The sequence below is a fragment of the Clarias gariepinus genome, chromosome 21 (assembly GCF_024256425.1).
Source record: "Clarias gariepinus isolate MV-2021 ecotype Netherlands chromosome 21, CGAR_prim_01v2, whole genome shotgun sequence".
Lineage (NCBI taxonomy): Eukaryota > Metazoa > Chordata > Actinopteri > Siluriformes > Clariidae > Clarias > Clarias gariepinus.
The window spans coordinates 16,246,439-16,264,824 of NC_071120.1; the positions used below are offsets into that span (position 1 = coordinate 16,246,439).

Below are 18,386 nucleotides of genomic sequence, written 5' to 3' on the forward strand. Positions count from 1 at the left end.
TACCCCTATTTCTCTACATTAATGGACTCATGCCATCGTTGCCCTAGTGCTTGGATACCATCAATGTATAAAGTTTTCTCAGTGTGTCGGAGACATGCTTTATATCCGAAACGCTGGCCTTCCAGAAACTTCTTTAATGGCCCAAACATCTGTAAATGGCTTGGAGAGAGGGCTTTATAATATCTAATATATAAGGGACAAATATTTTTTTGTGTACTATTAATATAAAAAAGCAGGGGCTGTTTATAAAATCCTTGCAAATTGTTTACAGTTGTTTTTTTATTTGCAATTGTAAGTGATGACAGGGAATTATTAATATATGTTGGATGATTTGACTCCTGTGATTTCATCAAAACTGCAATATAAAATATTTAAGATTGGTCAAGGTGGTGTGCATGCAAATTTGTATATCTTCAATTAAATAAAAAAATACGAAATGTTTGATTTGGGATAGGGAAAAGGACACAGATTAAATATTTCTGTCATATACAGTGGGGGAAATAAGTATTTGATTCCCTACAGATTTTCTAAGTTTGCCCACTTACAAATAAATGAAGGGTCTATAATTTTTATCACAGATTTATGGTAAAGAATCGAGACAGAATATTATCCAAAAATCCAGAAAAAGCACAAGATACAAATGTTATGAATTAAGTTGCATTTCAATGAGGGAAATAAATATTTGATTCCCTACCAACCAACAATAATTCTGTCTCTCACAGACTGGTTATGTGCTCTTGTGGTACACATACAAAATCTCTATCTTCCATTCAAACCTCACCACCATCAGCAAGACCAAAGAGCTGTCAAAGCAAGTCAGAAACAAGATTTTAGACCTGCACAAGGTTGGAATGGGCTAGAAGACCATCAGCTAGAAGCTTGGTGAGAAGGAGACAACTGCTGGAGCGATTATTTACAAATGAAAGAAATACAAAGTAACCATTAATGGCCCTATATGCAAGATTTCACCTCATGGAGTAAGAATAATCATGAGAAAAATAAGGGACTACACGGGAGGAGCTTGTGAATGATCTCAAGGAGTTGGGAGCAAACAAACCATTGATAACACAATACGCCTGCATGGATTGAAATCCTTCAGCACAGCAAGGCTTCCCCTCCTCAAGAAGACACATGTACAGACCCGTCTGAGGTTTGCCAATGAACAGAGAAAGATTGGGATAAACTGCTGTGGTCAGATGAGACGAAAAATGAGGTCTTTGTCATCAACTCGACTTGCTGTTTTCGGAGGAAGAAAAATGCTGACTGTGACACTAAGAACACCACAGTCCCTACAGTCAAGCACAGAGGTGGAAACATTATGCTTTGGGGCTGTTTCTCTGCTAAAGGTACAGATTGACTTTGCTGCACTGAGGGGCCAATGGATGAGGCCATGTGTTGTAAAATTTTGGATAAGAAACTTCCTGAAGATGGGTTGTGGATGGGTCTTCCAGCATGAAAATGACCCCAAACATACTGCCAAGGCAACTAAGGAGTGGCTCAAGAATAAGCACATTAAGGTCATGGAGTGGTCTAGCCAGTCTTCAGACCTTAATCCAATAGAAAATTCACGGTGAGAGCTGTAAAGGTTAAGAAACCTTAAACATTTAGAGAAAATCTGTAAAGAATAGTGGATCAAAATGCATCCCAAGATGTGTGCAAATCTGGTAAACAACTACAAGAAACGTCTTCCCACTGTGCTTTCCAGCAAGGGTTTCTCTACCAAGTACTAAGTCATGTTTTGCTTGGCATTTTTGGTTGATATTCTGTCTCAATCCTTTACCATAAACCTATGATAAAAATTATAGACCCTTCATTTCTTTGTAAGTGGGCAAACTTAGAAAATCTGTAGGGGATCAAATACTTATTTCCCCCACTGTATAAAATACTTGGAACAACCTAGACTAAATATGGATAAATATGTGCAATATTTTTTATTAATTTATTATTTAATTTTTTTTTTTTTTTTTGCTTAGGGATTCTGGTGAAGATTTGTTTAATGAAGTTGTCTTGTCATTATTTATTAGTGTTCAATAGGAGAAAAAATATTAAAATCTCAAGTATGAATGATTTTGTAAATAATCCCTGAAAAAAGAACAAAAGCTTTTGATTCCTTTTTATTCCTCTGTATTTTGTTTTCTCACTATGTTTCCTTACTGACCTTCAATGTCATATTAATGATAACCTAGCAAGTGTTTTACTGTTACCAGTGACTTTTTATGAGATGGGCAACAGACTGGTACAGAAATTATACATCCCCTGTGTACTGAAAGCTGACTGCATTAAAATGTTGACAGCACTGAATTTGCTATGTTATTCTCATTCCAAAGCCCTGCAACGGAACAGCTGCAGACTACCAACATCTGTCCTACAGCAGTGACAGAAAACCGTAATGCAGCATTGCTACTATTGAAAATCTCCAGGGCAGTTTACAGCGACACGGCTAATAAATGCTCTCGAACCCAAGCGTGGTTATTTACACAAGAGCGTCGCCCATATACGCCTACAAGAAAGGGTTTACAGTAAGCTCTCCAAAGACACTGGCGATTACCAGGCACATTCTTCTGCCTTTTCAGGCAATGGGTGGCAGTCTAAATTAGTCTCCATGACTTCTCACAGTCTTCATGCTTTATTCATTCAAACTCACCACAAAGCTAGCATGATAATAGTTTATGTGCTTGCTTGTTTAGTAGTTAAACTAAAGTGCCATTCTCTTTTCAGGGCTTTAGCGTGTTTAATCAGACAAACATTGTGTATAAACATGGACATACAGTAGGATGGGTGATTAAACTATTAGCACACACAGAGGAAAAGCTCAAAAGTTCAGTTGTGATATAATTGGAGATTCTGGGGATGATTTGCTGGAAGGTGCTGTAGTAGATGGTGATAATTTGCTAGATGACAAACCGGGACTTGTCATCTCATGAACAGAAGAATGAAATGAAAGGCATAAAAGTGATTGACATCTACGGAAGACTTTAAGCACAGTAGACTGATGAAACTTTTAGCCACAGTAAAACAATTGGATGGCGCAAACATTTTTTAAAAAGCCTGTATGTCTGTGATCTCAGCTGAGGTGTTCCTGCGCAGTAGTTCCCGTGAACATTCAATGAATGGATCCTTAAAAATCAATTGACAGTTTGTATCCAACTTACAGAAGAGACACATCTGACTGTGGGAACTGTACACATGATCACTTACAAACACCACTTGCACCCTACAGAAATCTACATCACCCTTTGTACTGTCCTGACCTCGCTCCAAGGCATTTCCACATGTTTGGGCCATTAAATAGGTTTCTGGAAGGCCAGAGTTTCAGATATAAAGCATGTCTCCGACACACTGAAAAAACATTCTACTTTGATGGTATACAAGCACTAGGGGAACGATGGCATAAGTGCATTAATGTAGAGAAATAAAGGTAGTTTTTACTCTTATTCTGCCAAATCAAAAGTACCAGTTTGACTTGAATGGCACTTGTATGTTGATACATAATTTATTTATTTTTTTTCAGTGTAGACAAAGTTTCACTGATTTGTTGCACAGAATCAATTTTAGTGCAATGGTGTTGACGGTGGTAACAGCTTAGAAGTTAAACCATTGAAAGCCGATCTGTTTGATGGGAGCTTAGAAATGAGGAAGTGATAAAGCCGCCCAGACTAAAGTCCTGCTGCGACAGTGAGAGATGAAGTCGTATTGGTGACATTATCAGCAGGCAAGCATGCAGCATGGTTTTAGTTAAAACAAGAGAAATTTAGCAATGAAATAAGTTGCAAACAAAAACATTAACTCACTATTGAAAATGCTTTCATGAAAAGTTACAGTAACTGTAACGTATTTTAATACCATGGCATAACACGATGTTGCTTTTTTGAGTTAATCAACAGGCTACTGATTAAGATTTGTCTAGAGCCCATAGCAGACATGCAGCAGTACTAACCTTGAGTCCTTTAGGCCCTGGGCGTCCTGGGTTTCCATGTGGACCTGGAGGACCCTGCAACACAAGAACATTTTCACGTTTTTATTTGTGCCATCTCCTCTACAGTTTTCTCACTGCAGGAAACTTAGACCGGGTCATGAACCTTGTCCTGGGTTATTGTTTTTTTTTCCCCTCTTAAGAAGATTTACATGAGAAAAGGAAGGGAGTAAAGGGATGCAAATAGTGTAAACGTTGTCTGGCGATGGGGGTGTTTGTTTAACTCTAACGTTTCTTTAGCTTGTGGGATTTTAAAGCACTGTGCATATCCTGGTTACAGTGGATGCAAACACAAGTGTTTGTGCTTACTTGTAATGCTATGAAAATTGAAGGATTCTGAAACTGAATGGTTAAAAACTTTAAAGTATCTTAATCTAGGCTGGAGCGTTAAGTCATGCCCCAAGGGGCATGACTTAAAAAGACCTCTGGGGGTAAGCTGTAGTTCTGGCAGCAAGATGTTAACAGCGGCTCTCTTAGGTGCCGTGGTTTACTGGGTGGGGTCTCCATGTGTCAGATTTGTTTGTCCAGTTAATTCCATGGATGCTTCATTGAATTGATAAGTGGGGAATTTGGAGATGAATCAGCAACCTTGAACCTATGAACTTTTTGCCTGCTAAGCCCCATACACAGCAAGATGTAATGCACTGGGTGTTTGTCTGATACCTTTTGATTGTGGCCAGCATTGACTTTTTTCAGCAGTTTGTGCTAAATTGGCTTTTCTGTAAGATCGGCCAAGGCAGGCTGGCCCATGATCCTCACTCACTCATCGTCTATACCGCTTTATCCTGTATTCAGGGTCGCAGGGGGCCTGGAGCCTATCCCAGGAGACTTAGGGCAGAAGGCGGGGTACACACTACAGGCAATTTGGGAACGCCAATTAGCCTAATCTACATGTCTTGGGACTGTGGGAGAAAACCAGAGTACACGCAGGAAACCCACCAAGCACAGGGAGAACATGCAAACTCCATGCACACAGAGACGCGAAACCAGCCAGGAATTGAATCCGGACCTTGGAGGTGCAAGGCAACAGTGCTAACCACTCCACCACCTTGCCTGCCCATGATCCTGATTCATTTATAAATAGTCATAGTCATATGACTAAAATAGACATAGTTATGAAAAGTCATTATTATTCAAGTCATAATTATCTGTCCAAGCAAGGAAATACTTGTCAAAAAATCTCAAATTCATTTTGTTTGATTAATAACTTTTATCAGTGAAAATCTCTCATTTAACTCAGAGGTTTGTTTCAACAATTGGAGCCTTTTAAATCATTGAAATCATTTCTTCATTTCTCTTTAGTAAGCACTTTATCCTGGTCAGGGTCATGGTGGTTCCAGAGCCCATCCTGGGAGCAGTGGTGGTGAATTCCAGACACAAACAATGATGCCAATTCATTGGTAGGCATCATGCAAACTCAGTGCTACCAGGATGTTCCTGAGAAGTGATACATGGTGAAACAAGCACAGAAGCAAAGAGAGTTCATGTTATTTTTTATTAAGGGGCCTACAGGTGTCATGTAGGCCCATGAAGTCACAAAACTTTAGGTACTTAAATATGAGGTACAGTCTATATTTAAGTGTCATGTCAACCTAATAATAGCACAATTTCACAAACTGTTAGCCAGGTCTTGATTTCATTTCATCTGGTGTTGCTTGAATCAGCAAGCATGTGGTTCAGGATGTGAAATATTTTAGCACTGCCCAATGTCCAAAGTTAAAAGCTTGCAGAATGTTTTGTTTATAGGAGTAAAACATGTTTAAGTAGTTACACTCAGAACCGCACAAGCACAATGGACACTTTGACAACGCAAAAGCCAGGTTCTGTTTTCAAGAGCTTTTCTGAACACGATGTTAAACGCAGTCAATGTCTTGTCTGCGGTATAATAAGTCTGGTAATAGCAAGAGACTTTCTGCTGACTTTTAAAAAAAAGTGTATTGTGCTGTTCCACACATTTTCATTTAATATTCCAATTGCTTTTTATTGTCCATATTTTGTCTTCTGAAAATTTTGAGGTTTTTCAAAAACATGCTTTGTTTAATAAACAACTAAATGGTCAGGCTTTACGTCAGAGCACACGTCACTCATCGCTCAAACTCTATAGGAGGTCGGACCTTATCCACACACTCTGTCTGTGTGAGCTTGAACATTTTTCTGCACTCAATATGCAAAAAGGCCTTCTGTTTGTCTTATGGCATATGGATGTGATTTTCTGCATTCAGTCACCTCTCCCACACACTACGTAGAGAAACACAGCGTGAGGAGATGGTGTGTGGGGGGGTAGGGACAAAGTGAGAGATGGAGAACATGTTCTGATGGTCCTGACCTACATACTAAAAGAGAGAACATTAAAGCAATAGTCAGCAGTGTCTGTCAAACCAAATAAGCTCTACAGAGTAAACTGGTACCATGCCAGGTACTGTAGCTAGTACTAGTAGTGGTTTAGAATAGAGTAGAACGAAGCACAAAACAGAGATCAGTGCATGATGAGGAGAACCACAAAGAGCATTTTGTGTGTGCAGCTATTAATCTGCCTTGTCCTGAACTGTTCTGGCCCAGACATGAGAGTCATGAGTGGAGCACTTTTTCATTGCTGACTCTGCACATACTCACCATATGGAGACGCTTACCAGGAGCTCATCTACAGATTTCCGCCTCCTTTTTCCCCACCGTTTGCCACATAGCTCAACATACTGCAATTTGCTTGGATGCTGTGCATGTGGCAACATTTAGCCAGAACCCAAAGCCAAAGAGGAGCATTGGGTTTTTGATTATATTTCCTTCATACACATGACATCGGTAGAGAGAACATAATGTGCACATGAGTGATGTTCCTTCAGAAAGCTGAGGCAGATCCCCCCCCCCACAAATCTTGCAGTATGCTCAGGTAGGAGTGTGAGCTAACACCCGGGCATCTCATTACACCTCGTATATATTTCAGCGGTTTGCTTCTCTAAATTGTTTCGTGAGCGCACCACACTGCTTGCTGTAGAGCTGCTAGAGCACCCGAGGGACACTTCTGGTCTGGACTCTTGGAATCTAATACAAAAAGTATTTTTCCACTTCTTCCATAATGTTGGCTCTAAAGATTTTTTCTCAGAACTGCTTAATGTTCGGGAATCTATTTGGACTGGCACAAGATCTACAGCATCATAAGAAACAGAACAGCAGCCAGGTTTACAGCAGTGTGCATCATATACAGTACTGGATTTACACTGATAAGACCCTAAAATCACCAGAAGACTAACTTCGCCGCAAGGTAAACTAAACAACATTAAATATGAATTATATACAAGTAAACGGGTGACAGGATCATGGCCACCCACGTCTCATCTATACCTTTTGGAGTAGGCATCCATGGAATGTGCTGGACGAACAAGTCCAATCCACGGAGGCTACACCCTCTAACCAACAGCATCTAAAGGATCTGCCACTAATGTCCCGGTGCCGGACACCACAGCACACCCATGAAGTCTTGTGGAGTCATGCCCCGAGGGGTCAGAGCTGCCCCCATGACACAAGGAAAACTCACACAATAATGGATTTAATGTTTTGGGATTTAATGATATTTACAATTGCCACATAAAGGCCAGACAGGTCACATGACCAAAAAGGCATTTTATTCACATTAGTCAGCACAACGAGACAGTCATAAGGGGCAAAGAGTCTATAAATGTTAACAATGTACGTATCATATCAAGTCCTGGCGAAGAATGCTAGAAAAAAATGACGCTGATATTCTCCAGTGGTCATGGACAAATAACAGAACACAATACCGTGCACATCATATTTACGGCTTGGTTAGTTAACAACGGCTTGGGTTCGAAGCTACATGAGGGCTGTGATGAAGTTGGGGAGGAAAACCACATTCATTCAGTGCTTTCGGCATTCCTTTCAAACCTCCGTTCTGCTCATAAATCCTCAATCCAAAAGGAAAAGAAAAATCAGTAAATCTGCCCGTTAAAATGAAATGCGGTGTATGGCAAACAATATGCTGACCCATCGTAGGAAAATATTATAAGTCAGGAGGAAGCAGCGTCTGCCAATGTTTGTAAAAAACACAGAAAAAAAGCAGAAATTCTGGTTTCGAGGATTGTTTTTACTAGTAAGTAAAAAACATGTCCAAAGTTTTTAAAGACATACAGTATCTCATGTGCTAGAATCTAATTCATTATGATTATTTGATAATTAAGACTAACAGGGCCAATTCCCCTGAGTGATATTTGGTCTAGACTTCAACCCTGGGGTATAACTTCGGAGGCATCTGTATGAGTGATGAGGAAAAATTGACTCAGTACTGAAACAACCAGCATTTTCCATATTAAGTTCAAATCAACCGATACATTAGGGATGCTCTAAATGTTAGTAAACTACTATGTAAGCACTTTTACTTCACTTGTAAGTTATAAATATTTTACAGGGACTATTTACAGCTGCTGTAAAGCACTGTAAAGCAGCTATCTAGCAGACTTATAAGGTTACAAGAAACGCCAACACTGGTCAGCTCCAAGCTCTATCCAGGCACTAAGCAACAATGTGACTTGCTATGGTAATAAGGTTAAAGTTCAACAATCAAGACGGCTGAGAACTCCCGAGTGTACTGGTTTTCTTCCAATCTATCAAATCATACATGTTCCCTTCCCACCACTGCAACCAAAACAACAGCTCAGATTAATTATTTGCATTTGTGATAAGTTGCCTAACAAGAAAAAAAAAAAGGATAAGATATTTAAAACGGGTTTCAAAATTGGCAGTAACGCTTAAAAGGACTCTTGGAAGGACATGGTTTCACTTAAACAAACTGTGTTTTCGGAGCCGTGTCAATAATTAGGGTGCCGCCACATGCATTTGATCTATATAAGCATTGCATCTGTGCTCTAATTGTACTTCAAACTCTCTATACAAAGTGAATACCAGGCAGGGCTGTTTTCAAGTTGAAAAATGGTCAACAAAGAGGTGCTTCATTTTTTTTTTCAACAACAAAGATTCTTCAGATTTAACAAATTTGCAGTTCCTACATTAACTAGTCATCTACCTAGAGCATCTTGACCATGATCTCTGATGAACCACAAAGCTTGTGAACACAAGCAAAGCTTTAAATGGCTTTATTAAGATGACCACAAAGGCCTCTTTCTTCTGTTTAGCAGATTGGATTCCAACAGTACAGCCCAGAGAGGCCCCATTAAAGGGTTACACCAGGTATCTTATACACACAAACTTTAGACTAAACCTACACACTGGAAACCTTCTTGAAACTGCTGACCTTTCTCTGCTCTTTCCTATTTCCTATTATTATTATTACTTTTTCCATATGGTGACCCGACAAGTTTAGGTCCTAGTTATCTTTGTCCAAGAAAACTAATAAAGAAGTGTATGCTGATATACTGATATGCAACTATATTCTTATGTTACAGTCTCCATCCCCAACTACTTTAAGGCCAGAGGCGTTAGTTACTGTATGGGGAATGTGAGACGTCAAGAAACTGAAAAATTTAATTTGTTTTTATTTTCATTTGTTTTCTTTAAAAAAAAAAAAAAAAAACACTATCCCATAAAAAAACATACTATCCCAGCAGTGACTAAAAGTATTCGGACACCTGCCACGTATTATAATTCTCCCTGTGCACAAAACAGCTGAGTTCACTAATTTATTCTAGAATGTCTGGCTGAAGAGTTGTGATAATTAACTGAAAAAATAATGGGAAACCTGGAACCCCAAATGAGGATGGGTTCCCTGTTGAGTCTGGTTCCTCCAAGGTTTCTTCCTACTACCATCTCAGGGAGTTTTTCCTTGCCACTGTCACCCTCAGCTTGCTCACCAGGCACTATCTGACCATTTTGATTCATACACATTTAAATTCCATAAAAACTTAAATAATTCTTTTGATTGTGTGAAGCTGCATCGGGACAATGCAAATTGTTAAAAGCGCTATACAAATAAAATTGAATTGAATTAAACCAATGGTACTCAGATTCTGGAGCCATGACTTGGGTCATCTCCAAACCTAAAGCCAATAAGACTGTTGGACAATAGTGAGGAAGCAAGAGCGGTTAAGAAAACTGTCCTCTGTACATGATCTTCAGGAAGCAATCAAGCAGGCATAGATTAAGCAAGTGACACCAGAGTACTGTAAACATCTTTCTGATTCTATGCCCAGCTAGATCCAAAAGGTTTTAGCAATATCATACTAAATGCTGATTGTTGTATTGCAATTTCGATTGATTAATATAAGAAATTATCATCTTGAATGTCATCATTAAAAAAAAATATGAGAATGTCATTACCACATTTAAATTCACTTTGCCTCAATATTTATACCAACCACTGTATGAATATATTTAGCAGAAACCATTATTTAAAGTGGCTTACAAATTGCTTCATCAAAAATACATTTCCATTCTAGCTCACTAGGTCATGGACCGAGTGCACCATCAGTCTAAAAAGGTCAGTTCAACTTTTTCTTTCAACCTTATTCCTAGTGAAGCACATATCCTTATAACACTCTGATGGGTTTGATCTAAGATGGAGCATCAGTTTTCATGCAAACCCGCCAGCTCAAGTGCAAACAGGGATGAATTAAATTCTAAGAAATTAGAAAATTTACAGTGCATCCCGAAAGTATTCACTTTTTCCACATTTTGCTATGTCACAGCCTTATTCTAAAATGGATCAAATTCATTTTTCTCCTTAGAATTCTACACACAAGACCCCACAATGTCAACATAAAAATAGATTTTTGCAAATTTATTAAAAATAAAAATATTAAGAAAGCACATGTATATAAGTATTCACAGCCTTTGCCAAATTGAGCTCAGACGCATCCTGTTTCCCCTAAACATGTTGGGGATGATGTTTCTGCAGCTTAATTGGAGTCCACTTGTGGTAAATTCAGTTGATTGGACATGATTTGGAAAGGCACACGCTCGTCTATATAAGTCCCGCAGTTGACAGTTCATGTCAGAGCACAAACAAAGCATGAAGTCAAAGGAATTGTCTGTGGACCTCCGAGACAGGATTGTTTCAAGCCACAAATCTGGGGAAGGTTACAGAATTTTTTTTGCTGCTTTGAAGGTCCCATTGAGCACAGTGGCCTCCATCATCCGTGACTGGAAGAAGTTCGAAACCACCAGGACTCTTCCTAGAGCTGGTCGTCCATCTAAACTGAGCGATCGGGAGAGAAGGGCTTTAGTCAGGGAGGTGACCAAGAACCTAATGGTCACTCTGTCAGAGCTCCAGAGGAGAACCCTCCAGAAAGTTATCTCAGGCCTATATGGTAAAGTGGCCAGAGAGTCTCATCAGACCTAAAAATTTTGTTTCTTATGGTCTAAGAACACTTCAGGTGCCTTTTGGCAAACTCCAGGCGGGCTGCCATGTACCTTTTACTAAGGAGTGGCTTCCGTCTGGCCACTCTATATATAGATATATATATACCACAAATATATATAGGCCTGATTGGTGGATTGCTGCAGAGATGGTTGTCCATCTGGAAGGTTCTCCTCTCTCCACAGAGGACCTCTGGAGCTCTGACAGAGTGACCATCGAGTTCTTAGTCACCTCCCTGACTAAGGCCCTTCTCCCCCAATCGTTCAGTTTAGATGACCAGCCAGCTTAAGGAAGAGTCCTGGTGGTTTCGAACTTCTTCCACTTACAGATGATGAAGGCCACTGTGCTCATTGGGACCTTCAAAGCAGCAGAAATTTTTCTGTAACCTTCCCCAGATTTGTGCCTTCAAGACAATTCTGTCTTAAAGGTCTACAGACAATTCCTTTGACTTCATGCTTGGTTTGTGCTCTGACATGAACTGTCAAATGTGGCACCTTATATAGACAGGTGTGTGCCTTTCCAAATCATGTCCAATCAACTGAACGCTGTGAGTCAGCACCGGCAGCACAGGGATTTCATAGCGGTCCTTTCAATAACTGCTAAATCAGCTAAAGTAAGGCGTCTGGCTTTCTTCCTTCTTCTGGACCTCAACAAATAGAGCCGACTAACTGACTTTCCATCCTCCAGAACAAAATCCCAAGCATACTGTTTGCTAAAATTGCACTAGTTGGATGAATGAGTGGTCGCATAAACTAACGTGTTTCAACAAAGATCGTGTAAAGAAAGACATGTAAGCTGTTCAGAGGACAGACTCGTCCACATTAGAGTCATTTAAAACTCACTTGTATTTATGAATCTGGACCGTCATGACATGCAAATCTGATTAACCAATGTGGCTTGCTGCTGCCTAGAATGTTCCTGTGTGGCCTTAGACTGTTGGACCCTACTGTATTGAAAAAAACAGAGATATTGATTTTGTTTATGTTCTTACTCTTTAACTGGTTTATATCCAAGGAAACGAAGCAATGTGTTTAGGATAATGGAAATAATTTGTATGAGGTTCTATGTAGATTTTAGTGATCGCGCACACTGATGTGATGCTTAAACATCTGTTTAGTAGAGCATAATGAACACATATCAGCAGGACTACTTACCCGAGGCCCTCGTTTCCCTGGTAATCCTGGCTTCCCAGGTTCCCCTGAAGGTCCCTAAAACACAAAAAAGTCATACTGTGATGCAAAGCATGACTGTTAAGTGCTGAATGTCTACCTGCTGACATTCTCCAAAAGTGCACAAATCCCTTGAATTGCATGGTGGCTTTAAGCCCCTAGCAAATGATGAACAGCTTCCAAAGTCTCCTAATGTTCATGGGTTGAATGTTACAGTATCATGATACAGTATATTGATATTTGTGTGCTTCAAGAGTTACAGTAATGCAGAATGATATGTTCAAGAAATGAAAAATGAAGTCTCAATCAAAACATGCATTCTGATATGCAGCTTTTGAACCATTTTTGAATAATAGCCCCTTAGTGGTGGAATTTTTCTTATGAATATGTCTTTTGTAAATTTAATATAGTGCACGAGAACCAACATGGGACTCCCCTTATTGCCAGTAAACGGTGCCCAGACCTCTAAAGTTTTACTGAAGTCTGCCTCATTTTACTGGCAAACAACTCTAACTGTAACCACAGGCACTCTTGTTAATTATGGATCTAAACGATCAAACTGTAAACCGATTACACACATGGAATAACTGAGCACTGAGGGGTCACTTTTAACGAGAGGTCAGCCTTCAACATTAGGCCCCCTTTTTTTTCGAGGCTGGTGTTTTGTTTTCATGTCTTCCATCAGAAAAAGATACAGGAAAGGGGATTAGGCTTGAGGCTTGAATGCCATATTGTTGGCCCGACTTTTCAGCTCAAGTGCCATAATGCAGTTGTGGCTCACAAAAGCTAGTGGTACATCTAATGCCTCATGCTTAACTGCCATCCACATCCATGCATGTGAGAAAATTTATTCGGTCTAGGAGCTGTACAACTGTTATTCTTTCAGGCAACATCCTACAACATTCTGAAAAAATGATGTCTTTCCACTTTTTCCATCTCTAATCTAAACAATACCTGGTCATATTTCTCACCACCAGTAGCAGGAATCTGGAAAGCTTTCAGTGTTTCCATGAAGTAAAAAAAAAAAAAATTCCATGGGTTGACATACTTTATAGTCAGTCTATTAATTTTGAAGCATTTTGTGTTTTAAAATCTTGAAATCAATTTTGCTCAAACCTTTGAAAGTCATGTAACATGCAAGAAGCAAAGCTAAGAACTGTTTGGATATTCCGAAGGTTTGCCTAACAAGCTCCATGTTGCAGAATCTGCAGAGAGACAGAGAAGAAGGGAGAGAAAGGAGGGAGGGAAAGAGGACAGCCCTCGACCCTCTTCCACGTGGCACAGTTCCTTGTTGGAGTAACAGTATTAAGATATCTCTATGTCTTTCTCTTTCTCCCTGTCTCTCTGTATGAAAATATGGAGAGATTAGGACAGAAAAAAAGCACAACCTACAGTAGCTGCTCTTTCTAGAAATCTGGTTCTCCAGCAGTAAGCACTTTGTTGTCTCACAGTATTGAGAACATCTGGTTTTCAGTGATTTGGTCATAGTTAATATCACAGGTAAGTCAGGATGTAAAGCAGGCAGCCTACTTTTTCACACACAGCCATCTGATGAACCATAACCGGATGGTCTGTGGACTGCAGTTATAATTTTAGACGTTTACAACATTTGATGTTATACTATAAAGCTCAGTTTCCAGCACGCTTCATTTAACAGTTTCATCGCTTCACTCATCCAGTGCCAATGTTAAGAGAAATCTTGCGGTGGTCGTCACAGCCTTCAATGTTCCCTAAACGTCTGCTCAGTGACCTTGCCGTTTAACAGTGGGAAAATCAGTGTAAGCATCCTATAGCCAGATACATCACATACAGTCAATGCCGCAATTTTCGCATAATTACTTAAATAGGCTTCGAACCAAGACCACCAGTAATCTAAATGTACTGATGATGACACTAAAGTGGATTAAGTTTCCATCCAGACCATTATGATGGTTTTCATCCAGACACTTATATTTCATTGCTGAAACTATGTTTAATAAGTAGTATTAAAACATACAAAAAAAATCCTCAAAAGCAAATTATTGAGCTTATTAAGAGCTGCATCTAGATTGTGTTCTGGCCGTTACCTAATCTAATTCAAGACACCAAAATATCAAGGTGGCTGTAAAAACACATGACCAATGCCAGTAATTCACATTTCACAGGTTCATAAAAATAAGCAAGGTGCTACGTCTGCCATCTGGATACCATAAGACTCATAAGGTTTTGAGGTAGGAAAGGATGATCTCCATACAATGGAGTGTCAACTGTCTGTTGTAAGTCGAATATTATTGGTTTAAAAGCTATTTAAACAATTTGGTCTTTCAAGCTCAAGGTTTTCATGTTGATGTTGCAATTACAACTGATCATTTTATAGTCATATAGGAAGTAAACTTGCTGTGTAAAGTAGACTGTATGTTGAGGTCACAGGCCTGTTTTGACCTTTATATCAGACTGCTTGAGTAATTACAGCAATCAAGGCCAGTTATTTCAATATTATTGCCGCCAGCCAAAGGATTATTCAATGAATGGGTGGTGAAGTGGATTTCTTTGCTATAACAGATGTTCCCATTGCGTTTTTACTAAACCACAGCAATTTGGCAATTATTGCAATTAAAATGTATTAATGAATGATTAATTAATTAATAATTTCAACCATTATTTTTTTTTACATTTATTCTTTTGGATTTTATATTAAAAATCCTCTTATTACTTACATAACTGTTGGAACTTTTTATTCGTCTTGTTTCGCTCTCTATCCCTCTCTCTATTAAATGTTAAAACATCAAAATGTAGCTTGTTATATAGAAACCAGGAAGAGCAAACTTCTGTTATGAAGATTCTCCTTGTGATGGAAACTGTAGGACAATCACAAAATGCTGACACCTTCCATAAATGTGAAATAAATGTCTCCTAACAGAACATTTCGTAGTCTTAGGAATTATAAATCTTTCTTCGATTGTAAAATCAGTCGTAGTCTTAAGTTATGTGGTGCGTTATTAAAATATTAAAACATGCACCTAAATATTAGCTGATCCCCACCTCAACTACTGTCAAAGCAGCAGAAAAATAATCCATATCTAACCAACCAACAGATTTGAGAAATTTAGCCATGCTGTTTTATAATAAGAGTTAAATGATAGGTTTGCTGATGTCTGTTCTCTCATTAGCCTTTAACCTTTGCCCTTAGGTACACTCTTTTACCTTTGACCCTCACTTAAAACGCTCCATTCTCTCTAAACTCACACTAAGAAAAATCTATCACCTGGATGCCAATCCTCCAGCACAGATGCCAAAGGGCTGATGAAGACGTTTTATGTGCCAGATAACTTCTAACCAGAATGTTAGAACGGAAATTTCACATAAGCGTGCACTGCTCCTAGGGAAAACCTTTTCCATTCATTTGGAGGAGCAAAGAACATAGAAGTACATACCTATATTTTAAAAAAAAGAAACTTAAAATCATGTTTTATAACCGTGAGCTAAGTGTTTAAGACAATCTTTTATCATTTTACATCCCAATATGTGCAAAGAGACATCATGGAGATTGTAATAATTTACCGGTGGTCCTGGCTCTCCCTTTAGTCCAGGTGGTCCAGCCAGGAGTGAAAACTGTGTCGGTTGGAGGTCAAATGTTTGAAGACCATCTGTGGCCGCAGGGGTGACAGGTACAAAAGGTTTGGGCTTGGGATACCGCATTGTAGTCACCTCTGGAACAGATCTCTTCACAGCTATAGTAGTCAGCTGCCTTTTTGAGTCTGGAAAAACCCTGGATAGATGTTTTATCGCTGCTGAAGGTTGAACACTGTCTAATTTCTTTCTGGTTGGTTTTGCTGTCATAGGCATGTAGTTATCTTTTGATTTATGGGGTTTTATAGTTACCCCCTTTTTAGTACTGCTCTTCTGGGTGGGCTTGGGGAATGTTGGGGATATCCTGGTCCTAAGGAGGGGGGTAACAGTTGGTGTTTTGGCCTGTGTGGGAATCTGCAAAGTTGGTCTGGACAACCTTGGAGGCACCGTTCCCTGCACAGGCTGAGACAAGGATCCATACTTGGATATCGTTAGAATGGATGTATTAGGTCCTCCTGAGATTTCAGCATTAATCCTTACTTTATCCTGTGACAGGCTAGGAGTAATAACTTTGTTGATTAGCTCAGTTATGCTCATCGGGGTCCGCAGAGTGACAGAGATATTGGGATCCAGGTGCAGCAGTGGTAAAAGTGGCGGTAGGTTTGTTCGATAGGTATCAGCTTCCCTGCATTGTTTTTTAATGTACTTACAATAGTTGTGAGCTGCCTTGGCAGAAGGATGTATGTCAAACTGACAGATGGCTCCTTCAAACTGCACAGAGTTCTGGCTCATTTTGCCTAAAAGAAAGGAGCCTTCTGGATCCAGAGGTTCCTCATTTTTTAAATGCAAATTTGCATGTACACTTGTCTTCCCACAAGAAGTATATAAAGTGACCCTCTGGGGTTGGATGCCCAAAGCCAGGTGGTGCCACTGGCCATTATGAATGTCATAATCAAAATATACAGAGTTCTTTTGGCCAATATAGACTACAGTTCTTCCAGGGATGAACTGCACCCCTAGCTGCAGTCTCTTCCTCTTTGACACAATGCTGAAGAGGAATGCATTATTGACGCGATGCGAGCAGATGCTGAAGATCAAGGAGAACTCCGTGCTCAATGGGACTGGCACCACAGAGTTCACAGGCACTTCAATGCGTACCCGCTGAGTTAGGATAACTCCTGACTTAAATGGAATGACGCCCAACAGAGTGGATCGCGTCCCTGATGAAGGTCTTTTTCCCACCAGGCCCAGCTTTTGGAGGATATCCACATCTAAAAAGGAAAGAAGGCAGTCATTAAATGAAACCTTTGTAGCCTGAAAGGAATATATAGCAAATATCAAGCAAATTGTCCCAATAAAGCCGCAGCTAAAATAACGTATATGTACCTTTAGGATACGTAAAGTTTCATGATGTGTGACAGTATGAACTATAAAGTATAATACACTGACTGAAATTCAGAATGTAGAACAAAGGTGATTTAGGTGACTTTGAACATGGCATGGTTGCTGGTACCAGACAGGCTGCTCTGATTTTTTCCGCAACCGCTGACTTACTGGTATTTTTAAACACATCCATATCTACATTTTACCGAGAAAGGTCTGAAAAAGAGAAAATATCCAGTGAACAGCAGTTCTCTGGGCAAAAATGCCTTGTTTATGCCAGAGGTCAGAGGAGAATGGCCGATAGAAACCCAACAGCAATTCAAATAGCATCTCGTTACAACTAAGGCATGCGGAAGAGCATCTCTAAAAGCACAACCTTCAAGTAGATGGGTTACATCAGCAAAAGATCACGCGGGGTGCCACTCCTGTCAGGTAAGAACAGGAAAAAAAAAGGGCCTACATCTTGCATGGGTTAATGCAACATTGTACAAAAGAAGACTGGAATGGGAGATTCGATTCAAAGATGTGCAGTTGACAAATCTGCAGTAACTTCATGATGCTATGATGCATGATGTAAATGTGGACCAGCATCTCTAAGAAATGTTTCCAACACCTTGCTAAATCCAAGACATGACAAATTTAAGCAGTTCTAAAGGCAAAAAGAGGGCAACCTTATACTAGCAAGGTGTAGCTACAGTAATAAATTGGTCTGTTTCGTATTTATAGTAGATATATAAAATATATGTATTTATATGCAGCTCTTGGGCTTTTTGCTTTTTCTCTGAGCATTACACAGTCTGACCTAGGGATAAATGTGCTAGGGCATCCACTCCTGGGAAGATTAGAAGCAAGGGGGTACTTAGTATTTTATGGGGGTACTAAGAAAATAGTTTTTTTTTTTCTTTTTGGCTTAGTTTATGCTAAATAAATAATTTCACAGTAAAAAAAAGTCATTTGCTGTTGTTTGTCTGAGGTTGTATTTGCCTAA

The 18,386-nt window shown here is 39.5% G+C and overlaps 1 protein-coding gene across 1 annotated transcript in view; it reads right to left on the reverse strand.

Annotated features, from left to right (window-relative positions):
- col27a1b (collagen, type XXVII, alpha 1b) overlaps positions 1–18,386 on the reverse strand; it is an 80,985-nt gene that overhangs the window by 55,005 nt on the left and 7,594 nt on the right. Inside the window, exons 3-5 of the mRNA XM_053480961.1 lie at positions 16,007–17,286; positions 12,452–12,505; positions 3,938–3,991 (exon numbers count right to left, since the gene is read on the reverse strand). Of these exons, the coding sequence (XP_053336936.1) occupies positions 3,938–3,991; positions 12,452–12,505; positions 16,007–17,286 (1,388 nt within the window). The remainder of the gene's footprint in view (positions 1–3,937; positions 3,992–12,451; positions 12,506–16,006; positions 17,287–18,386) is intronic.